We start from the raw sequence: 25110 nt of genomic DNA on the forward strand, positions 1-25110 counted from the left end.
ATTGTGGCAGTTTTAGTTGTTGGTTTGGGCTTTTTTTAATGCAGTCAGATGGCGATGTGAACATGCTTTTCTGAGATCCCGAGGGAGTCAGCCCAGTGCATATTTGATCATCATCAACTTGCAAGACAGCTCTCCGAGTCCAAGATTTGAAAGCAGAGTTACTGTCTGAGCCAGCACGATGAACAAAAGTTATTTTTCAGATGGGAAGGCTGCAGCCCTCAGTTCTGCCTTGCAAATGTGGAACCTTGTAAAAGCCGTTCTTTCCAGATGCTCACTGCTGAAACCCTGCTGCTACAAGCACCTGCTCAAAATTAAAGCAAATCCTTTGCTTAAGCTTGAATTTAAGCATGTGCTTCTATGCTTTGCTGACCTGAGGCCCACCACTGCCCCAGACCTCCAAAGCTAATGGCAGGAAGCAGCAGTGAGTGCATACTGGTAGATGGGAAGGAAAGAGGCAGCTCTCTCCCCAGTTCAAAGGGCTGAGGTGTGGGATAGTGCAGGGAGGGAAGATCGGCTGTTTTATTCTTCTGACTGTGATCAGAAAGATGAGGTGTGAATGTTGCTGCGGTTGGCACGAGGCTCTGGGTCATTAGAATCATAGAATATCCTCAGTTGGAAGGGACTCACAGGGATCATTGAGCCAAACTCCTGGCCCTGTACACGACAGCCCCAAGAATTGCACCATGAGAGAGTTTGTGTTTAGAGATTTGCTGTCTAACCACCCAAGTCTTGGCAGCGCTCTCCATCCCTCCTGATCTGCTTGTACATATACCCAGCACCTCCCCGGGCTGAGAAGTGACTACAACAACCTGGTACAGTGCCAAGACTTGTGGCTCTGTTGAGCTGAGGACTAGGCTGGACCTGCTGGAGCATCTCAGGACCTCATCACACAGTGCAGGATCTGACCTGCAGGCTGCATGCAGCTGGTTCCCAGCTTTTCCAGCAAATTCTGAATATCGGCGTTAGAGAAATCTGCCATCCTGCAACACTTTGGAGACATGTTTATGCTTGGTGTGGTTTTATCAGCAGTGGCTGTTTCCTTGTGTTTGTTTTTGCTGTGGGATTTTTCATTTCGAAGAAGGGTTTTGCAGCTTTAACTCAGGCAGTGTCTGCACCTCAGCCAGAGAGACGGGCACCCACTGCTGAGCCCTGCAGGTCTTGGGGGCAGTTGGGACACCCAGTGAGCACTGCCTGGTCCCTGCACAACCCTGGTGAGGGAACTGCCATGCAGCAACCCGAAACTTCATTAGAAATATCATATTCTCTAACTGAGGACTTGTGCTCTTGGTGCTGCCGTTCGAGCTTCCTGCCGGGAGCAGATGCTTTAGGGAGCTGCTCTGCAAAGACACCCTTCCCACTCCACAGCCGCCCATGGTGGGAGGTCCAGCTTGCACTGAGGACCTGATTTTTTGCACTGAAATGCCCCAAACCTGGGCCAGAAGCTGTGTTTAGCCTTCACTCTGTGTGGCTCAGCCATCACTCCCTCATCTGCCCAGCTCAGTGTTCCCATCTCTCTAGCAGGGATGGAGGTTGGGAGAGGAACAGAACCAAACTTATCTGTGCTGCCTGGCAGTTCCCAGGCCAGATGGGCCTGAGTGCCTTGGCCACACGCTGCCAGTGAAGGGTGGTCTTGATGGTCTTGGGCTCTGGGCCCTGTTGGCTGCAGCCCAGAGCTGTTTCTCTCCTACTGCCACCCTGCTCTGTGCCAGGGGGACTGCAGTGTTATGCCCAGGGAAGGTGTCACTGAGAACAGGCTCCCCTGTGTCTTGTGGCCTCCAGAAAAGTAGTGTTGTTTTTCTCAGCAGAGCCAAGAAACCTCCAGCTGGGCAGAAACAGCCACACCACAGCCTTTGTGGCTTTGATGTCCAGCCCAGAGAGGCATAAGGAGTTTTCAGGCAAGTTCAGAGCTTGTTTGGCTACTCCATGAGCTGCAAAGCTCAGTTTTGTCCACTGAGATCTAGAAAGTGGGAAGAAATCAATCCCTTTCCTCGTCACCATTAATTTGAAGTGCTGGAGATGAATAATTAATTATTTGCATTAGATACTCAAAAAATACTTGATAAAGCAGGCAGCTGTGCCTCAGCTCTTTCTTCAGCAGAGGCTTTCTTCAGTGCTGGCTGCAGGAGGGATGCCCCAGCCCTGCAGGAGTGGGGGACCCCAGAGGAAGAGGGTCTGTACCTCCTGCAGCCCTTCAGTTTGACAACCTGGGCAGGGGGAGCTGCAAAATCAGGCTGCCCTCTCCCCAGAACCAGTTTTTGCCTTGACTCACCACCCCTCTGGGGTGGAACATCCCTGGTGATGAGCAAGGTGGTGACAGCCAGAAGAGGCAGAGGGCCAGGGCGAGTTGGAGCCGTCCCTCAGCCGGGGCCACCCGTTCCCATTGCAGGTTCCGTGGAGAGCCTGTCCCACACCACCTCGTCCCCACAGCCATCGCCGGCCGCCTCCACCCACGCCTCCCGCATCGCAGACCCCTCCTTCTCCGTGGACCACGCTGCTGCCGACGCGTCTGCCGCCGAGGAGACCCCCAGCGAGTCAGAGTCAGTCTTCCTCCCCGACTACCTCTTCCTCTCCAACTGCGAGTCGGGCAAGCTCAGCCACAACAGGTAGGTCTGGGGTCCGCTGGACACGTCAGGCTGGAGCCACGCTCTGCCTCTGCCCGTGACGAAACTGGGGCACACTGGTCCCGGAGCCCTGCCACTGCAGGGTAGGATCCTGAGCACAGCAGGGGTCCACCAGCCTAATCCAATTTGGAGGGTGCTTTTCATAGCGCAGATTAGCGGTCGAGCGTCACATGTTGGCCCTGTCCCTTTCCAGGGTGGGTGGCTGGAGACCTCACACACAGCCTCCCTCCAGACACCTGCTGCTGCCCAAGGTGCTCCACAAAGTGTCCCAGCAACTCATCCAGCTCAGGGGGAACCCTCCACAGTCACAGAGAAGGGACAGATTTTGTCCTGAACTGCGGGGTTGGGTTTTTTGTTTGCTGTGTTCTTGCAACCAGGTGAAAAAGAAATCTCAGTTCCTGACCTCTGTCTCTTGCAGGTGTGACAGCTGGTCAAATTCAGACAGATCTCTGGAGCAAACATCATCAGACGATGTTTTTGTTGACTCCTTGCAATCCCAGCCCTCCTTGTACCTTGTACAGCCAACCAGTGCTGGCACTGTGCACCAGGACGGGGCCCCACTGGCAAATCCCAGCACCGTGTCCAGGAACACAGACATTAGTGGGCCATCCAGTGACTTTTCCTCCTCTTCTCCCCTGCTGGGGACGCCGCTGACACCAACCTTTCAGATCGACAAGAGCCAAAACGCGCTGCCCTACGGCGTAACCCAGCTGGACGTCCTGTCCAACACCCCTCCACCGCGGCCCCCCAAGCCAACCCACTTCTCGGACAGGAGAGGGGATGAGGTGTGCGGTGGGGCCCTCCAGAACGGGCACGCAGGGATCTGCAGGGCTCAGGTGGCTCTGGTGCCCAGGAGGATCTCCCTGTCCAGCTTGGACAACATGAGGAACTGGAAAGGTGAGTGCACTGCCGAGAGCTGGCAAGGCAGGACCAGTGTGAGGGATGCAGCTGCCCACAGGCACAGAACAGGGGCCAACTTCCAGTTGTGCCTTTCTGTCCTCCCCTCTATGGAATCATACAGCACCCAAAGCAACACAAAATGCTTCTTTCAAATGAATTAGCAAGCAGGATTCAGGCCTGTCTCTCACATTCAGCCCCTGCTCTGTAGAAGCCCCTCAGTGTGTGTACACACGGGCAGCAGTTTGGCCATGATCCCTTCAGGGTGCCTCGTGACTTGCTAGTTTTCCATGCCCTCTCCCTCTCCAAAAAGGGAAAGCAGTAAAAACCACCAAAATGAAAAGTTGGCCACCGAATCAGGTAATGCCAAAATCTCTGTTTATGCAGGTCAAAGTGTGGGCTTGCACATGGGAAATTCCTCTGGAGCTGTGCTGCTTTGCTATGTCCAGCCCATTCCACAAGAGCAGCATGTCTTTTTGCAGCTTAGAGTAAAGACCAGGAAGTCAGGGAGACTCTGGGGATGGGATGTAATCCCGGTTGAACCAGGGACTCTGTGTGTCCTTGAATAAATCCCACTCTGTCCTTGCACTTCAGGCAAAGTAGTCTGAAAACCTGCTGCTACAGGGTGAAGCCTGGCTGCAAAACAGACTCTACTCTGAGCTGAGCTGGCTTTTCCACTTGTTCCTGAAACCATAATCACAAACAAAAATAACAGTCAAAAACCCAGGACACCATGGTGGCAGAAACCAGCATAGGCAGTATGAGAAAAACTGTATTATGCAGAGCCACAGAACACAGAAAGGCAGCTGGGATACCTGGCTGGAAATCATCAAGTATACTGCAGAGATATGAAAACTTTCAGTTTTGATTAGGAAAAAAAAATGTAGATTTTTAAGGACAAGCATCCTTTAGACTCCTGCAGTTTGAATGGCCCGACAGTGGGGCTGTTCGATCTTCTGTTAAAGCTCAGAAGGCAAAGCAGCCTGTTTATCAGTGTACAAACAATTCTTGGAAGGTTTCTAGAGAAACACCCATCAGTGGAATTGCTGTTCTTGATTATCAGCTACATTTTTTTGCTCCCTGAAAGGTGCTGCTCTCGCTTCTGCACGTGAGCTGCTCCAGCATCGCCGGCGCACTTGAGCCATTCGTGTTCCTCCAACCCAATTTACACCAAAATGTTTTAAGAGGATTAAGTGGCCAAATGTCATGCTGTGCCGCCGTGCTGCAGGGTTATCTCTGCCTGACGGGGGCAGCAATGAATTAACAAGTGCTGCCACTTTTTCTTGCCCTAAGTGAAGCTGAAACTATTTGAAAGGTTAAACTCTGAATTAAAATGTGTTTTACGAGAAAGATAAGAAAAAGAAACAGGGAGAAAGCAGCTATTCCTCACCAGCTCCCACAGTGAGCCCACTTGAGTTATTTGCTTCACTTTTTGCCCTTGGCAACCTGCAAAAGATGCACAGCTGCAATTAAGCCTGTGTAAAGGCAGCATGTGCTGGTGGAAGTGCTGTGAAGGGGGATGAACTGTACACATGTAAGGCACCTGCCAAAATAATAAATAAATGTAGCTGTCCCAGGACAGTGACTGTGCTTATCTTAATATATATCTGCACTAACAGAATTGCTTTGTTCTTGTTTGGTCTTTTTTGCTGGAACCACCACAAATGTCCCCAGTTGAAGTGCAGTACTGACATCTCCATCATAAGAGCAGAGAGTGGATTAACATGGTTGCAGGGTTTTAAGGCATTCCCATAGAAAAGCCATTTTCTGCACAGAAAATCCCTTTCCAGAAAAAAAAAGTGGTGTTTGTAAGCATCTCCCGCTGCTGATCTTCTATGCACTGAGTGGTGGATTTTAGGGTTTTGGGGTTTTACTTCAAAAAACAAAATTGACCTGCACCAAGGTCCACCTGCAAAAGGGGACACTGAAATTGGTAACTGTTTCTCTGGCTGTTTGTTCCCCATCAACTTGAGCCACTTGCACCACATCAGCACTTCTGGATGACAAAGCAAAGAATTTTTCTCCTACCATTAAGTTTCCCCATGCACCACTCTCTGCACAGTAACACTTATTTCCATGACACCTTACATACCAGGCTCCCAAATAACCTTCCAAGCAGTAATGAAATAATATTCCCTACAGTCCCTTCTCATGTGATTTCCTCAGTTTGACAGAGAGTGACTAGAGCTCTCTGGGTTTACAGTTTTGCTTCCTTGCTCCCACACCAGCCATTCTCCCCAACTGCTTGTGTTGCAGGAAACATAAGTTACAGCTGGATTATGTTCCTTGGTTTCATCGTACTTAAAATGGATGTAATCACTCTTGAAATGCTACTGAGTTGGGTCTGGTCTTAAGTGTCATTGGATTTCCTCATTTAGGAGTTTTACTCCAGAATTATCTCCGTAAGGTTGCACTGCCTTATCACATTTTTAATCACATCTATTTTCCTTGCAGCAGACATGGAAGGCAGTTCCTTAAGAAGTCGAGATAAGAGGCTTAGCTTGAATTTGGTAAGTACTCTGCTTGCACAAATTTAAAACACTGGCACATGGCAAACTTCAGAGAGTGAATCATTTCACATCCTGATATTTAATCATTCCCCTCCTGTGTTCAGCAGAAGAATTAAAAAAATGGAAGAAGCACTTGGCTTTGGCCAACTTCTGTGCTGCTGCTTTGTGGCCTCAGGAAGCTTTTGAGGGAGGAGGGAGAGGCAGGCCACAAAATTAAGCACCCTGTGTTTAAGGCAGATGATGCTGGGCTGGGGCTGTTATGAAAAAGGTTACAGCAGCCTCTCAGCGATCAGAAGCAACTTGTAAGTCTGTGTCTGCTCTTTCAGCATCCACATCTGCAAAAATCTAGTTCATCAGATGTTCTCCTTTCAGATGTCTGGTTTTTTTGGTTTGAAGGAACCTCCCTCATTTTATAGGTCAGAATTACTGCTGGGAGGGGCAAGTGCAACCTCACTGAAGTGGGAGGATTTAACCTACTAAAATCACGGATAAGTTTGGCTCTAGTTTCCAGCAGTGGGTTGCAAAGCTCAGAAGTGGACCTCTCCAAAGCTGGGGTGTGCATCTGAACTCATGAGTTTGTCTCCTCTCTGTCCATCTTGCGCCTCTCTGAAAGGTCCCGTCAGAGCTCTCCTGGACTGGGCTTGGCTCTGCTCTGTTCCCAGCTCACAGCACCTTGCAGGCTTGCAGGGGGTTGGCTGTGCATTTATTGACCCGCTTCTCTTTCTTGTCCTCCTTCCCTTCCGAAGCCCTGCCGGTTCTCCCCGCTGTACTCGACGGCCCCGGACAGCGGGGAGGACAGCTACGTGCCCATGCGCCCCAGCGCCTCCCCCTCCGCGCCCGCCTCCGACTGCTCCCCCGACGGCTACATCCCCATGAGCCCCGGCTCGGCCACCTTTACCTTCCCCGTCGTCAGCACTGAAAAACTCACCAGCCCCTTACCTGAGCTGCCCTCGGACGTGGAGCCCCCTCCGGTGAACCGGGACCTCAAGCCTCGCAGGAAACGTAAGCCCAGCCCCAAGTGCGAACGGCAGCCGGGGGTCCTGATGGCGGGGACAGGGGTGACCTCCTTTCACAGTGTCCTTGGCATGTTCTAAAGCAGTTCCCACTCCAGAAGATGGGTTGAAATGCTGTCTAAGTGACTCACAGTACTGTAACCAGGGATGTGCTCACAGGGTGGTTTGTGAGCAGAGGAAGAGCACCCATGGCTACTTCCACAGTCAAAGCCCAGGTGGCTGCATAGCCCAGCTTCAGATCCACTCCAGCTGCAAACAGCCAAAGGGACATAGCCTTGGAGACACAGCAGACTGAAGTACACGTACTGCTGTCTCACCAGTTCCCTGACCTTCCAGGAATGGGGCATCCAAACACTCAAATGCTCAAACTTGATGTGTGGGCTGTTGGTTAAACCTCTGTTGGGTAGGCACAGCTGTTTGGTTTCACTAAGAATTTCCTGCAGATGCTTTTGCTGGTGGTAATTTTCCACTCCTGGTTTTCATGGCATCTCCAAAATCTGGGTTGCATGTCTAGAGAATATACTGGGGACAAAATTCAGGTTTGCAGTGGAGAAATTGCCTAAACCTAGCCTTCAGTAAAGCTCTTAGGGCTGCAGAGCCACAGAGTTACTCAGAAACTGGTATAGGAAATATTACTGTAAAGTGGGGGCAGAAATTTAGACCATTGCCATGAAGTGAAGCATGTTCATGTCCTTTCTGAAAGGATTTTGAGAATGGAGGGCATGTGTACATTGATTGGTGACAGGAAGGATCTTGGACCCCAATGTGTGGGGCCTTTTTGTTTAGAACAGAGCCCAGAACCTGTTATGATCCACAGGCTGAACCAGCCTCCCAATGGCAGTGCATGCAGATTTGGGGCAAACTCACAGATCCTGTGGGGCATTTGCCCTCTTATGTATTTACTCTGTTACTGATGTGTTGTTGAGGTGACTGAGGGACTTTGCTTTCCAGCCATGACCGAAGCAGTCATTTGTTACTGATTTCTGTCTTGGCTATGTTCTGTGAAATACTCTGTTAGTTTCTTTCTGTTAATATAAAACTGCATTTTTCTAAACAGTCTGTGCTTTTCATTAGCTCTGCTATTGGAAATGTAATTGTTTTTGTATCTCCTTGCAGCACGGCCACCTCCTCTGGACTTGAGGAACCTCTCCACAATCCGGGAGCATGCTGCCGTGACCAGGATGTGGACTGTGCCTTAGTAAGTCAACAAGAAACCTGCCATTCCAATCTTTTCAGCATTAGCATAATGGAATAGAGTTAAAAATAACTTATCACATCCCACAAGAAACAGTTTCCTGGCAAAGTCTACAAACAAAAATTCCCCAGGGTTACTTCCAGCATCCCCCTGGCTTTTGCTGTCTCTAAAAAGCAAGGCTCCCTTTCACGATGGGCAGCTCCAGTGCACTCAGCCTCATGCAGTGATGCTCAGTCTGTTTTGAAGGCTCCTTTTAAGCAGCCTGGAGCTGGTCTGCACTCTGGTGTGGCTGCTATGCTGGCTGAAAGCTTTGCATGCCTAAACTCTTTTTTCTTTTTCAAAGTGAAAGAGCCATTTTTGTTCCTGAAAATTATTATAGCAAGGGAGAACCAGATGAGATATATACTTGTTGTCTGAGTGTAGAATTCTGCACTGCCACACAGCAATTCAGACTTGAACTGCTGGTGTGACCTTTTGTCACTGGAAATTAGTTGTTAGTAAAATAAATGCTTTTGATCTCAAGGCCCAGGTAGTATGAACAGATGATACTGTTGGGCTCCAAGGGCAGCAGAAGACTTATTTTCAGGGAATTCATGAGCAGGGGAGGACTGCAGCCTGCTGGCTGGGGGATCTTGGCACAAAAGGGAAAGCAGCTGTGCTGGAGTGTGCATGCGAGAGCCAGGAATTCCCACCACCCTCCTCTGCACACCCCTGGCACTCCAGGAAATGTGGGGTTTTGCTAACGTGGGTGCCAGGCAGGGCATTTCCACTCACTTCAGGTTGTCCTGTGAAGGCCAAAAGAGACACAAGACGGGCAGTTTCTGAGTTTCAGACCCTCTCACAGCCCATTGAGCCCTTTGGCGCTGCCTCCCAGGGAAAGCCAAGGGCCTGCCTCCCAAGCATCCCTGCCAGAGCACTGGGGTTAATCAGTGCTGACACAGTGCAGAGTCCTGCAGGATAACGAGCTCAGGGGGAGCGTGCATGTTCTACACTAACAAAGCTAAAAAAGAAGCATGCCCGGAACTAATAAAGCAAAAGGAATTTTGCTGTTTGTGCTGCTCAGAGTGGCCACCTAATTTCCCACTGACTGACCCCACTGTGCTCACCTGCAGTCGCTTACTCACTGTGCACCTCTGACAGTCATGGCAGTGGAAGAGATTTCTTGTGCAGGGGCTGAGTCACAGCCATCTCCACAGCAGGGATAGCGTGTGTTGACACTGTGTGCAAAGCCAGACAAGTTCCTCTGCATGGACCTCCAGTAGCTGATTAATTCACATCAATCTCCAAAACGTGGATACCCACACAGCTAAGTAACTGCCCTCATTATTACCCAAATGAATGATAGCTGTCTCTGTGCTCCTTGCTGGACAATTGCTTCAATGTTTTATGCTTTCTGTCATACCAGAAAGCAAATTCTCATAAATCCTAGGAAAAAACCAAAACCAACAAAACCACTCACAGCATTATAGCACAGTATTTCTAGAACTGAGGAGTGGTTTGGGACATTCTCTCCATAAAGGCTGCAGCGTTAGTGTGAGTTTCTTCACCATATGGACTGTGTCAGGCTTTGGCTTCATTTCAGAGCATCTGTAAGATGCTTCCTTAACCTCTCCTGTGTTTTTCTTCATAGCAATCGAATGAGCTTTATCTCACCAGAAAGAGACGGTATTAATTCAGCAAGAATATTTGCCAATTCAGTTTCCGGAGAAGAGGAAGAAAGTTACATTCATATGGTAATCTTCATTTTCACACAGCCATCCTTTGCTTTATTCTGCTCTGTCACATTGATGGAGAATGCAGAAGTTTGTTTTCTAAGAAAAAACGTTGAGGAGGTTTGTCCTTTGCCTTCTGGGTTTTTTTTTTAAATGATGAAACGGTTTTAAACCATAGACACTGGGACCAATTATGGAGAGATAAGGGAAGCCCTTTTCCTGCTCTGCAGAACTCAGCTGTTCGCCCACGAATGTTGCTGAGCAGTTCCAAGAGATCACAGGGATCAGCCATATTTACATGAGAACTCATTACGGCAAAGGGAAATTAAATCTTTTCACCTTTCAAAAGTGTGCCCTGCAGAATCTCCCAGGAAATGACAGAAAGCCGTTAGCGCGCTTCCTAAAGGAACACACCAAATATTGTGCAGAAACAGAACTCCCATTAAAGTCTCTTGTTGCTTCTGCTTTGGCTGGTGGCACTAACCCCACTTCCCATCCCATGAAAGAAGAACATCTGGCTTCGTGGTTTCCTTTTCTTCATTTACTCTTTAGCCATGTCTTGCGAAAGACCAGAATCTTGGTTTGCTTTGAATTCTAGGTGCAAACGGATCTCAAATCCCTTTATCTGAGCCAATGTCTACAGATCTGGCTCCATTGCCAAAGCTCAGGAGTAATGTCTATAAAAATATATTGCAAAACTGACCACAGCCTCCAGGAAACATAGGCTACAATTTTAACCCACATCTCTACCAGATCAAAATGTGCTCAGGAGGGCAGTTCCAGTTGTAACCACTCCCCATTTGATTTTTCTGGTTAAATAAACCCTTCCATGCATTTGTGGTCACCTGTGATTTTCATGAGATTAATTTTCTGTTGCTAGATTTGAACAGAATTTTCACAATATCTTTCAAATTCATTGAATGATGATGTTTAAGAGGACACCCCAGCAACTTTGAGCCTTCCAAGTGCTTGGGTTGAGAAGCTGGGCACAAGTTCTTCCTGATAAAATTGAATGTAAATCAGTCTGGTTTGTCTGTTTTGCCATAATTACCAGAAGAAAAAGGCTCTCATGGTTTCTTTTTATCATACCACAATTATCAATGTTATGCTGTGGTTAATAACCAAATGCACTCTTGCCATAGAAAATTAGGTGGGTTCTGACTGTCCTCACTCACATTTTACCCAGCAAATCTCACAGTTGTGGTCCTTCTTCCTTTTAAGATCATGTCTTAAGAGCATTAAAAGTTTCTCTTCTTTCCTGACAGGAACACAGACAGGCAACATCTCCCTACAGTGGTGCTTTTCCATGGACAAGGAAATCTAACCTTGATTACTTAGCACTGGATTTTAATTCTGCCTCCCCATCCCCTGTGCAGAAGGTACGAGTCATCTGAAAAATCCCACAGCCTCCTGTCTGTTTGTCTGCTGGGTGGAAACCAAGACCCAGGGCCACGTTCTGCCAGGTGCCCTGCGTGTCACGATGAAGGCAGTCATGTTTCCAGCTGATGGCATTTGTGGCAGGCTCAAGATTAATAGAATAAGAGCACGATTATGGTGATGACGAGGTGTCCTCAGAGTGACTCACAGGGGTGCTGTTAACACGAGCTCAGCACAGTGCGGGAGACAGGGCTGGGATGTGCAGCCATGAGGGCTTGTGGGCAAGCTGGTTGATGCCTGCAGGATCTCTGCATGCTCTTTCATTTTCATCAAGTTTCCACAAAGCCTTTCCTGCTAGTTTGCCAATCTCTGCCCAAATCTCTTGGCAGTAACAAATTTACGGCCCGTGATAAATTCATGGGGTAAAACTGTACCATCTCTTGTAACATGGCAAAATGTGCATCTTTATCCCTGCATCACCAAAACCATTTCAATTCCCTTTGCTGAGAAAATACTTTCTTTGTTCCGAAGAGCTTCTAACCTGCCCAGGTGGTGGGAAGGTAGCACTGCAAAGAAATGAACTGTTGTCAGTTTGGGTCATTTTATGTCCTGTGTATCATTTTCCCCATCAGCCAATACTCCTAGATGCAAAAGAGTCAAGACTCTCAAGCTTTCTTATTTAAACCTTCCCTGTAGCTAAAAGGCAGCTAGTTTATCCCTGCAGCAGGATCACTCAGATGGGGAGGGAATGATTATCTGCCTGGAAATAGCCAGCACAGCACGTTTCCCTCGCTCACTGTGCTGGGCTGAGTGACAGGGTAACAGATGGATAATTATAGCTAAAGCAGGCTGTAAAGCAATGCTTTTGTCAGCTGATGTCACTGTGAGCTTCAAGGTGAAGTGAAGCAATCAGGGAACGAGGGGAAGGGAAAACAGAAAATCAAGACAAGTTTCACTAGCATCCCTTTTCAACCTGGAAATTAATACAGTGTTTTTTTCTTCTCTGTCCCACAGAAACCTTTTCTATCTGAGGAACAGAGGGTGGACTATGTCCAGGTAGATGAACAGAAGACTCAAGCTTTACAGAACACTAAGCAGGAATGGACAGATGAAAGACAATCAAAAGTCTAAAGGAAGAAGATTTGGGATCTGGAAGACGTTTTTTTTTTTTTGCACTGGAACCACAATGTTGATGAAGCAGCTATCACAGTAGAGTTCAAAGGCAGAGAGAGTTGTAAGACACTTACAACCTGTAGAGGCATTTTTACTGGAAACCTTTGATTTCAGCTGGAAATAGTATGTTGAGTGAGTGAGTGGTTCACTGATGATTAAAGTAATGCATTACCCTTTCTACTGCCCTTACCACTAAGCTACATGGTACCATTTTCTGGCATGATTCTGCGACAAGTCATACACTTAACGTTAACAAATCCACTACAAGTTGCATTAATCTAGTTCGTCCTGCCTTCTCCCTCAGTTGCATAATTCCTAGTTGCTAAAGCTATTTTTTGATATTCCTACAAATACTGCAGGTGCTTGGAGTGCTTTTATGGCAGCCAGCATCTGACAGGTATTGGTGACTAATCAACTAAGGGCTAAAATACTGAAACAATAAAAAGAACTTTTTGAATATATAGTGCTTAAGCAAAGAGAATTTTGAAAAATATTTTTTTCCCCCGGGTTTAAAAGGTCTGACTGTGAGCTGATGCTGTCAGAACTCAAAACTGAACTACGTCCCCACGCGACTGGAACGCGTGGTCTTTGACCCTCTGGACGACGGTCATTGTATTAAGCTCCTTTTCTCCTCTGTGGCTCATACTTGTCGCCTTTCTGTCTGATTCCTACCGATGTTTTCTCCCCTATCTTGAGAAGTGTCTTCAGCACAGCTGCTCTTCTAGCAGGAGGCTGCAGCCACGCAGCCTTTGGCCAGCCAAAAAGCAGAAAGGGAAGCTGCGAGCCTGTTTCTGCAAGTCTTGAGAGAACTGGCAAAGGATCAACAATGCTTTCATCTGAATGGCAGGAGAAATGCCATTGGAGTTGCTGGTAGCAGTCGTCAATCTGATTGTTTCACTAGACACACCCCAAAAAAAAAAAAAAAAAAAACAAGGAGCGTTAGGAAGTGCAGCGCGCCCCGAGAGCGGCCGGAGCCTGCCAAAACAGAACAACAATGCGCTCACGCGGCGTGAGGACCTCTGGGTTCAGGAAGCTTATCTACCTTGGGACTTGTTACAGGCACTATCTCAGGATCACATATGTGTATAGTTTATAAGGTATTTAACTTTAAACCCTTGGCTGCAGTCTTTATTTTGAAGTGGCACACAGCCACCCGACTCATGGAAGGAGGCAGTGGCGCTGAGTGACCCGCACTGGGTTTGCTCTCGCAGGCTTTGCTCCTGCAGGTGAGTCCCAGTAGCCATAGGAGGTCTGACCCTGTCCACATGGACAGACAGGCAGGACCCTTTCGAAAGATTTCTTCTCTGACAGTGCCAAGTCACTGCCCTCCCTTTGTGTGCCTGTTGTTACCACATTGCATTACTGTAACCTGACATCCCAAAAATGCTGATTTACCAAACAGAGGTCGTAGAAATGTCACTGCAGAAACCACTGGCATTTCAAGGCTCCTACTCAACTTCCTCCCCTGCACTCACTCTGCTCCAGCCATTTGGGCACTCTGGGAGGCTGAGAGATGTGGCCCAGTCTCACGTCCTGTGGGAGAGACAGCATAGCCAACAGAAACACAGTTTTCCTCCTACCTCAAGGGAGCTGAAGGGCTTGCAAGTCTTACTGCTTCTTTAGCCTAAACCCTGGGGATCTGTGGTGACCAGGCTCTCATTAGCTTACCCTGCAAGAAAAAGGTTCACCAGCGCCTTTATTGATTCTGGGGCAAACTGGGCACCCAGGCCTGCAGGCACCAAGTGTCCCACACCAGAGCTGCTTGGAAAATTGGGGTTAATCCTACAGATAGCTGACCTGCTGCTCCCCCACACTCTGCTCCTCCTCGCCCCCTCACCAAAGCTCTAAAGTGAAAGTTGATGTTCATAACAATTTTGAAAATAATTCCAACTTTTCTGTATACATCTTGTCTGTCTGGTGTGAAATTTGTGAAAGTTTGTTAAAACCCAGGGTTTTGTCCTCAAACTGATTTAGCAGAGCTGTGAGCAACCATGCCCTTGGAGTGGTATTGCAACAGGGGCAGTGGATCTGGGGAGAGGCAGTGGAGATCTGCACTTCCACAGAGGTGTCAGAGAGAAGGAAGCATGGAAGGGCCATGGATACTGAGACCTTTGGCTTTCTGCCCAAAAGAATTGCCTTTCTTTCAAGATGCACAAATAACGTGTCACTGAAAGCTCTTGGTGTTTGCTGACGTACTGAAAGGGTTAAAAGACCAGCTAAGAAGTGTATTACATTAAAAACAGAAAATCTCCACAAAAGGCAGGTAAAACTGTGTTCTGCTACTGCAGATCCTGGATTGTGGAGTGATGTCAGGGCAGCCTCTGTTGCAGATCAGCATCTCATACAGATCAGATCGTGTTTGACTGGAGTGTTTCTTTTCATGCTGTCAGAAAATCTTCTGAAGAGGAAAAACACTGAGTTATTGGAGACAACTGACTCGCTTGTTATTCTAGGTTATTGTAAAAATATTTAAATTTCAACAAACCTGGCTAAGGGAGAGAAAAAAGGGCTCTCTTGGTATTTTTACTCCCCTAAAAGGACATAAGCACACAGCTTGGCGAGGACAGCCCTTAGATCAGAATGGCCCCTTTCAACTTCCCGTGTCCCCTGCTTGCCCCCACCGCCCTCTTATCTTGATCAAATGCTGCTCACTGGTTTCTAACTTTCACTTTTTAACTAAAAGCTAAGTTCGAGGGTTTATTCAGATTTTTCATGTAAGGGCTGTTTTTACCCTCTGCTCCAGGGTCCACAACATGCATTCTTGTGCCAGTACAGTACATGAAACAGGAGAAATTAAAAAAAATACAACCAAAAAAATCCCAAAGCAGAGCAGTCTTCCCCCAAGGCTTTTTTTTTTCTATTGTTTTGGTCAAATTCCACAATACTTCAAAGAGGTCAAAGAGGAGGAGGATGGTAGGAAGATGACAAAGGCCAAATCTGCTGAGGCCACCCCATCCCTAAGGATTTGGGTGTGAATGGACCCACAGCAGCCCTTGCTGTACACGATGACAAACCTGTGGGCCAGTACCCACAGAGCCAACCGGTGGGAGAGGAGGGGAGTTACAGAGCAAAAAGGAGCCACTGTTTAGTAGTCTGTTCTTAAATCCTGATCCCTTGGCCAAAGAGGAAGGAAAACCTGAAAACTGAGTCAGCTGTTGACAGTGTCATGTCTGAAAGCACAACCCAGGCCAGAGCCCTCGGTTAGCAGCGGCTCTGGGGCCAGCCAGGCACACTCCTGGTGGTGTCTTCTTTTTGCCATGGATCTGTTATTTGTATGTGGTTTGTTTTCAAAAGTGTCATGAGAGCTGATGCAGAGAGAGGCTCTGCACCTAAATGAGCATGGGGTGGCCAGTGGTCCCTTAGGAAACTCTTGTCTTCTGGGGGAACTGGCACTGCCCAGCTCAGGACTTGCAGTGCCTTCTCTAGCACCGCTGGGGCTTCTCGTTTAAAATGGAGAGAAGCTCTAAATGAGCAGAATAGTTTTTGTTTAATTGGAAATGTCACCCTGTGGAGTTGCCAGATGAAACTTGGGTGCAGGATGACGTGGAAAATAACCAAGCTCAAGGCTTTGAGTCCTGTGGTTGTTACTGAGGCCCTCATCTGGTTTCCCCCACTGATGGGTTTAATATGGCCTCACTCTGCACTCCTTCAGTGACCACACATTTGAGCAAGGCATAGCAGGATCCACAACTCATTTGCTTTTTGGGCTAAACTGCATTTTACATTCACAATTCCTTTATTACAGGAGGCAGCATTAATGTCCTTACTGACAGACATGAACCTGAGAAATGTCAACAGCCATTTAACTGGAGCCAGGTGTTTTCAGCCAGCTCCCTTTTGCCAGTGGTAGTGCCCGCTGTTTTCCACGTCACTAACTACATCATGGATGTAGATTTTGGAGTTGCATTCGCTTGGAGTGATTCAGTGGTTTAGTAATTCAAAGACCATCAGATGCTGTGATGAGAATGAAGCACATGGCAATGCCTTCCCCTCGTCCCCCTGTTCTGCAAAACTTGCTCAGGTTAAAAAAAAAAATAAAAGCCACCAAAATAGCAGACTTTTGCCATGTCAAAGCCAGAATATTTTTTTTTTCAAGTAAAAGTAAACTTTTGTCTTGTGCAAATGAAGCATTATACATTTTTTTTTTGTATTTGTAAATCTGTGGGGAAGCATTAAACAGTCATCTCTGTTATGAAGGAGTTAGTCATTGCTAGAGGGAAGGGGCTCACCTTCCTCATGTTTCATTGTAATGTTTGGTGTATATATTTGCACATTAAACTGTATCTTTTTTCTAATAAATTAATATAAAAGGTAGCTGTAATCTTTAATTATTTTGATAAGCAAAGGGAGAAACTTTCACATTTTTCATTTAATGCTTTTCCCGTTTTTTTAAATCTCTTATTAGGCAGTGACTCATTCATATAAACTATTTGGATGCAAATTCAAACAAATTTGCAAATAAATGCTTGCAGGGGGATTATTTGCAGAATAATGAAGAACTATGAAGTTGTGACTTGGACTGATGTCTGCATCCCCCTGGGGCCAGGGTAAGTTGCAGCCCCCCAGCCCTAACTGCTGACCATATCCTTGCCACTGCCACAGCCACTTACTGATCAGTGATGTAGACCACAAGCACAGATTTGTTTAGCACATGCTCTGGGCTTGGATACAAAGAGTAGTTGTTATTTAACCTGATCCTTTAATTGCTCTGTGCTGAGGAGTGTAGTTGCTGTTAATATAATTTCCACACGCAGCAAGCTGGGGATGTGGGATCCTTTCAATATGCACATCTTGGGATTTGGAAGATGAAATGAGGCCGTTCATGGGAGCAGAGCCGAGCAAGTCTTGCTGCTAACAAGACAGGTAGTTTGGAAACAGTTTATTTATTGCTTCAGGCTAATGTCACTTTTGGATCTGCATGCTTTGTAATCTGGGCTGGATACCCATTGTGGTGGATTAAGGGACATGTAGTGCTTAGAGAGCCACTGACGGAAAATTGGCTGCACAACTCAACACACACAGACACGTGTAATTTAGATAAACCCTTGCCTGTGGGCTTGATAGAAGGGAACTGCGTGACATTTTGTGTTCAGTCTTGTAGGGAGGGCAGGTCAGACAGATAAAAGGTCAGATAAAGTCTGACCGCTGATTCACAGCTGCTTCCGTGTCCTCTGCCCAGCAGAGATGGGAATGGCCCTTTCATCAGGGAGCACTCCCCAGAAAAGTGGCCTCCCTCTGCTGCACCAGCTCCCAGAGCCTCAGAGAGAACCAACCATCCAAAGCCACCATCACCCACCATCACCCCTGCCTCCACAGAGCAAGCCATCAAGCTCTCAGACTTCTCACACCTCTGTGCAAAGTACTTTGGTGATTGGACAACAACAATAATAAGCTGAAAAAGCTGTCAGAAAAAAGTCTGACCTGTGCAGGCACTTGGTAGAAGTTGGCCCCTCTAATCACATCTGCAGTTTCAAACCACATCAAATACCTCCCTGATGCAAAAAGCCTCGAAGTGGCCAGTCAGGTACCCAAAACAGATTATCTTCATGGGGTGTGAAACACACCCCCCCCCCCCGAAAAAGCAGTAATTCCCTATCATAGAAGCATACAATATACCCTGAGGCAGAAGAGACCCCAAGGTTCATCAAAGCTCAACTCCTGGCCCTGCACAGGACAGCCCCAAGAATCCCACCATGTGCCTGAGAGTGCTGTTCAAACACCCCCTGGCAGGCTTGGTGCCATGACCACTTCCCTGGGGAGCCTGTTCCAGCCATCCTCTGGGTGAAGAACCTTTTCCTAATATCCAACCTACTGCCCCAGTGCTTTTTGTTTCTTCAGCTCTTTTGGTTAAGAGTGCAATTGCTTTAGTGTTTTTTTAGCCAGAGATGCTCAAGAGAGCAATCGTCTTAAAAATGGGCATTCCTGCATAATCCTGCCTACACTGGGGACTTTATCAACACAAGGATACAGGTCTTGGGCCACAGTGGTGATATCTCATTTACCTCCAGGAAATCTCTTAAGAGCTTTGGCAAAGGACCCATATTTTATTTCTGATTTATCATGCGAGCTTTGCAGGACAGTGACTCCCCCCAGGCCAGTGGCAGCAGCAGAGACAACACTAAGTTTGTGGGGTCTTAATCCTGAGTTTTTGCCAGCAACTTATGCAGGCTGCATGCTGTGTTTTGACAGGTCTAAAGATCTGCATTTCCCCATCAAACAGCATCTGCAGCTCCTCTTCCAGTTGTTTAGGGCAGAGAGCATAGAGGGACTTGGCTCCATGGTTATACATATTCATGGAGCACACTGGGTGCCAGGGTACCACATCCAGTGCAAACAAAGGATGCAGCTGGCAGAGGCTCAGCCCCTCCCCACCTGGGGAGCTGATCCCAGGCCCTGTTGTAATGCAGGACCAAGCAGGGAGCGACCCAACCTTTCATTCACTGTCCTGTTTTGTTCTGCTTTGATATTTGATTTTCCTTTCACATCCGATTTTAGCATAAGCTCATTGTTATACAGTCCCAACGTCGCTGCCCTGACAGCTTGGGGATCTCAGCATTGGCAAATCCATCACTGTGTAAGAGCCTGAAAAGCCCTTGCTCTCTGGTGGGCTCTCACTGAGGTCTTTCAAGCTTAGTGCAGTTTGGGGGTGCTTTCTTTGCATGTGTTTGTGGTGGTTCTTGCAGTTCAGTTTGTTTCTTCAGTAAAAAATGCTCAGTTTTTTGTCCAGGAGCTCAGTTCCTTGGAATTGGCTCCGACTATGCCATTACCTCCAGATGCTTGGTTTTGCTACTGCTGTTGTCATTTCTTATTGTCCTTCCCCACATGAGCAGCACATAGAGAGGGGGAAAACCTGCTCTGTATTTTTCCCCACAAGGGAAAAACTGCAGATCCCTCCCATATAGCATTCATTCTGTCACATACTCCAGAATATTGCTCTGCCAGCACCTTGGTTTTCTGTGGGAAGGCACAGAGCATTTCCAACAATGCAAAAGGCAAGACATCAAATGGAGGTAACGCTGGTAGGAGTCTGCAAGTGCTTGAGGAGGTGCTAGAAGGCAAATTCAGCTTTTGCCTTTAGGTTTCCAGATCAAAGTTCAGGACAAGCTTTAAGTGCAACCTTTTGTACAGCCTCTACAGAGAGAGCTGGAGGATTGAGCAGTACAGGGATTCACAAAATCCCTGAGGTCTCCATAGCTCTTTGGTCTCTCTGTTCACTATTAATGCAGCTTTTGGGAAGCAGCCAGGCTTACCAGGCAAAGGGACACAAAGTTTCCAAAAGGAGCCCTGGTGGGGCTTGGGTGTCACCACTGCTGGGGCATTCAGCTGAGATCCCTGTGGACAGCAGGAGTTTCAGAGACACTGAGCTGTTCCACTTCAAAACTGGGTGGCCTTAGGAGATGCCTGACCATGGGCTCTGCTATTCCAACACAGCTGTGACCTGGTGCAGGCAGTCCCAGGAGGACTGGAGGGACAGATAGCTGTCTCCTGCCTCCTTCTGCTGCTGCTTCTCCTGTCAAACAGCCTGACATCCACAGAGCTGTGCCCAGGCACCTTGGGGCCCCAAAAATCCAGAGGCTGAGAGATGTGCCCTTGGCCTTGGCCCTTTGTCAGTCACATCTTAGGTTATATGTCCATTCAAAGCACTTAGCAAGCCCAATATACTGACAGTGGCAAGAGCTTCCGGAAAAGGGTAAGGTCTTCCCAGCAGAAAATGTATCTGGCCTGTGGTGTATATTTTATCCATGAAGATAAGGCGGGTGGCGGAACAGCAGGCAGGCTGTTTACAGTTCAAAAATAAAGATGTCTTTTCAAAAGTGATTTTAAAATAAATTTAAAAAAAAAAAAACCACACAAAAAAACCCAAAAAAACCCCAAAAACAAAAACAGAAGATTCATCATTTCTTAGGTTTAACTTCCTCCACAGTTAGTCAGAAATCATCAGGAAATGGCACCGAAGGAAATCCGTCCTGTTCTGCCTGGTCAGCACAAGGAATGTGCTCATGCAGAGGAGGACGGTGAGGGGGGGCCCTGGCTCTTCCCAGGCAGAGCTGAGCAGTGCAGCAGAGACAGCTCAAGAGCAAACTTGCATGACATGTGAAGACAAAATGACAGGGAGACAAAATAAAGATGGATTTCCACAATCAGCAGACCTAGAATCTGACTTTTGCACCAAAACAAAATTTGGAGTAACTCCAGAAATGTCAGTAATTTTTTTTTCCATGCTTATATATAGCAAAAAAAGTGCACATTTTTAACAACCACACACCTCTTCAGACTTTGCTTTTCTCTAAACAGTTCTGACTGTTAAATGATACACAAAGTTCACCAAATAGCTTTATTACAGACTGCAGACTTGCCCATCTCCGTGTGCTTCTCTCACCAGTGCCCACACTGTTTCCAGCCTCTCTGGATCGAGTTGGGAGAAAGAGGTGTTTTGGTGTTATTCCATCAGATATGCTTGGTTGCCTGTACATTTGTGGCTGCAAAAAACAGAGGCATCTAAGCAAAAGCACCATTCTTTTCCACTGGCACCATAATGCTAATCCTCCTAAGGAGCTCTTGCTAACTCTTCTGACCACAGTTCACTGAAAACAGATGGAGGAGCACACAGAGTGGCTGGTCTGCACTGGGAGGAGGTGAGAAACAGACGTGCAGGAGTTTGAAGCAAAGAGAAGAGCAGCTGTATCCATGAGGCTTGTTTCAATCCTGCAGATGAGACGCTGCACAGAAAAGGTTAAGTGGGTGAACAACACTGAACTCACTTATGCAGATCAGTACAAAGTCTGTACCTTTGCTAGAAAGAGATGTTCCAGTCCAGAACTGCAGCTGTACTGCGTTACTCCATAGCAGTGAGTGTGCCAGGTCAGCGAAGCATCGTGCCTTAGATCTTTCATCACTCTTTAACTCTCTGCTTCCCTAGGGCAGGCAGACACTGCCAGGCTCACCCTCAGGACCTTTCTGTTGTCCCAGAGAGCAGAGCCTGACCCATGCCACCAGGTCCCCAAGGTGCTCCAAGACACCTAAGGAAAACAACCTCTACAGGCAGAGAAGCAGGTGTGTCCCAGCCCGCATCCAAAGTCTACCACCAGAAAGAGAAACGGGCTCTATGAATTGCATCTTGTGTTTATCAGGATTATTTTTGCTATGGGTGTCTATGATCCTGCTTCCTGGGAAAGGGCAGCTTCAAGGAGCTCTGTGGCACAAGGAAACCCCTGAGGTCCTTCTGCTGAGGAAAGGCTCAGTGTGTGCCCACCAGGTCCACTATGAGGGCCTTGGCTTTGTTTGACAAATCCATAAGCTGCTGCTTTGGCTTGGAAGCCCTGAGCAAGCTCCTTTTGCCATGTGGATCATGAGGAAAATACACCCAGCTGCCTGCACCCAAGTGAAACTCCCAGCCTCGTACCTGGGGGAGGGAAACCTGCAGCCTCAGGAAGAGGAACTAAAAGCCTCATTCCGCTGGAAGCCTTGCCTACAAGTATTGTATCTCAGCAGCTGTTGGGATTTGCTTTCGCAATACCCTTTGAATTCTGAATGGTTAGAAAATACTTAAAAATCAGATTTCCCTGATAACTCTGACACTTGCACTGCAGCCAAGCGGAGTCCTCTGCCTGGAAAACGTTGACGCAAAGGTTTCCTGGTGCTGCTGAGCAGCGGCTCAGCGGGAGATGGGATCAGTAACTCCAACCCAGGGTTGAGCAACCTGTTTGTCAAACTGCAATCTGGCCGCTTCCCCAGGGAGGTGCTTGCTTCCCCTCCACACCAGCCCTGCCGGTACAAAGGGCCAAGGTCAGGGCAGGCAGGGACAAACCCAGCAAGGAAAGGCACAAGACGCAGGGTGAGACAGTGCTGGGCAAAAAACAAACCCTGCCCTGCTGTGCCCAATGCCTGTCTGCTGCTTCCGCTGTGAAATTACAGCCCAGAAGCCTCCAGAAAATTCAATCTCACTTTGGTGGGAGGTTGGTGGCAGTTTTAGGATGGGTACAAGGTGTCCCAGGACCTCTCTGTCTGAGCGGGTGGGAGCTCGGGGAAATACAACTTCCACATCCCAAAACATTAGCTTTTATTTTGGCTTGGAAAGCATGCAAATAGCTGTCCTTCAAAAGGCTCTAGAGACAACCCTTACCTGATGTTCACCCCAAACAGGGAAGGGGAGACAAAAGGGAAACTCCTTTGGTGAAAGAAGGTGCTTGGTGCTAGTGAGTAGCCCCCACTAAAGGCTTTCGATTGCCATGGGATCTCCTTAGTGCTGTGATTGCCTTTTCTGAATAACCAGCCATGGTTGTGTGCTCCCCCCCTTTCTGCTTAAGCAACAGCCACTGGTGGTGGTTGTGATGGTTTTGGGCTCCGGGAGGACAGATAACAATGCAATAGTTAAAGGTCATAAGTCTTGCTCAACAGCTGAGGACTAGTTGAGCATGTGCCAACCAAAATACGGCTGGTATGTAAATATGAGCATAAGTCAATCATCTTACTCCATAAATAGTGGGCAGCCCAGGGCCTGTTGAGCTCTCCTGCATCGCAGTGGGCTGCAGGACAAGAGCTGCCCTTGAGTAGGGACACCTCTCAAGGTTATTCCTCAAGGCTGAGAGAATCCTTATCACATCAGATACTCGGTAAGTGAATTGGGAATAAGTGTGCTGAAACTTTGAAATCTTAGCTAAGTGATGTGAAGGGTTGGTTGTGTACACACAGTCCTTTAGACATAAACTGTTGACCAAGCCTGGGACTAAGTCTGCATCCCAGTGCACCCAAACTCCTCTGAGGAAGGAGTCTAGAACACAAGGCAGTCCTTCCTAAACCTCGTGTCTCACTGGGAGGGTCTCCCTGACACTTCTGGCTGCTCTGTCCTCTATGCAGATAATAATCAAGCATACCTTGCCATTCAATCTTATTAAACCACTGTTGCATTTACTATCAAACTTGGTTAAATCACTGGTTTATCTCAATAAATATATTGCTACTTCTCTCTTACAAGTGAAGGGTGTCACCCCATCTGCAACACCAGCCTCGGGAAGCATCACGAGGCAAAGCTATCCGGGAGAGAGAGCCAATGCCAAGACCTGGGGCTGCAGGTAACCCCAGAATCCAGCCTCTGCTGCTGTCAAGGCAGAGAAGAGGAACAGCTGCTGCTGCTGCCTTAAAGACTGATCTTCCATCTCATCTTGTGAAACCTTTCAGAGGGAAGTGGTCAATCTCAAGCTGTTGTTTGGCATAATTTTCATGGAAGTCTCCAAATAGATGTTATGCCTCAGTGCTGAAGACGGCGTTTTTTAGAAAAAATAAACAAAATGCTGTTACCACAGGCCACATTTTGTTTAGGGTGGTACTAAAGTGGATGAAGTTCAGCTGTATTCCTCTTGCTCTCTGCTCACATATGAGTGCCCATGGCAGAGGGAAACAAGTCCAGCAGTAACTCGTGGAGCTTTGTGCAAAATGGAGGGGAAATCCAGGACTTAGGCCCTCAAGTTGAAGAAATTCACCTGGATTTCTTTTCAAAAAAGAGCATTTTTCATCAACTGGTTGGTAATGAAATCAGTCCATGTGCTGTTTTGGCTGATGCTGAATTGACTGTAGAAGTCACTGCCAGCAGTTGCCTGTTCCTAGCCCTGCAGTGCCCACTGCTAAGGTCCATGACATCCAGTCTGCTGCTGCCAACACCAAGCAACCTGACTCCTGGATTTACCAAAGTAAGACAGGATTTCTAGTGTGGGTTGCTCTTCTGTAACACCGAGTTAGACACACAGGAGAGGCTCAAGGACAACTGGCATGCAGGGCTCACCTCTTCCTCCCCATGCCTCGTGCTGTCAGACACCTTCCACGTGTGCTCATTCTTCACTTCACAACCCACCCGAGAAACTCCCAGCCCTGAGGAACTCCCAGAGAAATAGTGTGTACTGGAACTGAAAAACAAACACACCTCTACCTGTCTAAAAGATTTTTATCTCTATAATGCATACACACATAGCTTGAGGACTCATGTAAGTATATATTCTCAAAAAGCAGAAGACATCTGTCTCTCACACTGGGACACGGAGCCATGTGGGGGCTGGCCTGGAGCTGCACCATTCCTACAGAAAGACCAGAGTTCCCATCTTTGTGTCTGCCTGGCTGCCCAGTACTTACCCTGCTGTGCCTGTGCACACCAAACCCTGGGAATCTGTGCCCACCCCAGCAGCTCGCTGTGCTGACTGAGCCAACAGGCTTGGAAGGGGAGAGGGAAATGCCTGTTTTCCCTGTCATCTCCTCCTGTGCAGAGCTCCCTGGTGGCAGATGTGTTGCCTGTGGGATTTGCTGCAATATTGGCCATTGGTTTTGGTTTGCCAGAAGTGGGTACCAACATACCAGCCACTGCTGCTGCACTGGGATGGGGCTGGGGACACCAACTCTGCAGCTCCTCACCACCAGCAGGGCCAGTGCTGCTGTCACAGCGTTCTGGGATGCAGCAAGACAGAGGTGTGAGCGCTGAATGAGCTGGAAATGCCTTGGTATAAATATCTCCCCTGCAGTGCCTTGGGCTCCTTGTCCTGAGGAGATAAGCAGCAATATCTGGTCGTGCCCAGGCACAGGGCTGCTCTGAGCTTGGATGCTCCTGCCACAGGGTGGGAACCTGGC

At 47.8% G+C, this 25110-nt stretch overlaps 1 protein-coding gene and 1 long non-coding RNA gene across 3 annotated transcripts in view; both read left to right on the forward strand.

Moving 5' to 3' along the window:
- Positions 1 to 16831, forward strand: part of GAB3 (GRB2 associated binding protein 3) — a 61325-nt gene extending 44494 nt beyond the window's left edge. The window contains exons 3-10 of one of the 2 annotated variants that reach the window (XM_050310607.1): positions 2387 to 2603; positions 3040 to 3518; positions 5973 to 6028; positions 6775 to 7030; positions 8158 to 8239; positions 9867 to 9969; positions 11214 to 11327; positions 12340 to 16831. In XM_050310607.1, the coding sequence (XP_050166564.1) occupies positions 2387 to 2603; positions 3040 to 3518; positions 5973 to 6028; positions 6775 to 7030; positions 8158 to 8239; positions 9867 to 9969; positions 11214 to 11327; positions 12340 to 12456 (1424 nt within the window). In that variant the 3' untranslated portion in view covers positions 12457 to 16831. The remainder of the gene's footprint in view (positions 1 to 2386; positions 2604 to 3039; positions 3519 to 5972; positions 6029 to 6774; positions 7031 to 8157; positions 8240 to 9866; positions 9970 to 11213; positions 11328 to 12339) is intronic. The other variant, XM_050310608.1, reaches the window with a different exon arrangement.
- Positions 16832 to 23013: 6182 nt separating this feature from the next.
- LOC126637392 (uncharacterized) lies at positions 23014 to 23800 on the forward strand. Its single transcript, XR_007628313.1, has 2 exons — positions 23014 to 23111; positions 23474 to 23800. It is a non-coding gene; the product is annotated as an uncharacterized LOC126637392 (long non-coding RNA).
- The last annotated feature ends 1310 nt before the right edge of the window (positions 23801 to 25110 follow it).

Source organism: Myiozetetes cayanensis, unplaced genomic scaffold (genome assembly GCF_022539395.1).
Source record: "Myiozetetes cayanensis isolate MyiCay16 unplaced genomic scaffold, myiCay2020 scf15, whole genome shotgun sequence".
Lineage (NCBI taxonomy): Eukaryota > Metazoa > Chordata > Aves > Passeriformes > Tyrannidae > Myiozetetes > Myiozetetes cayanensis.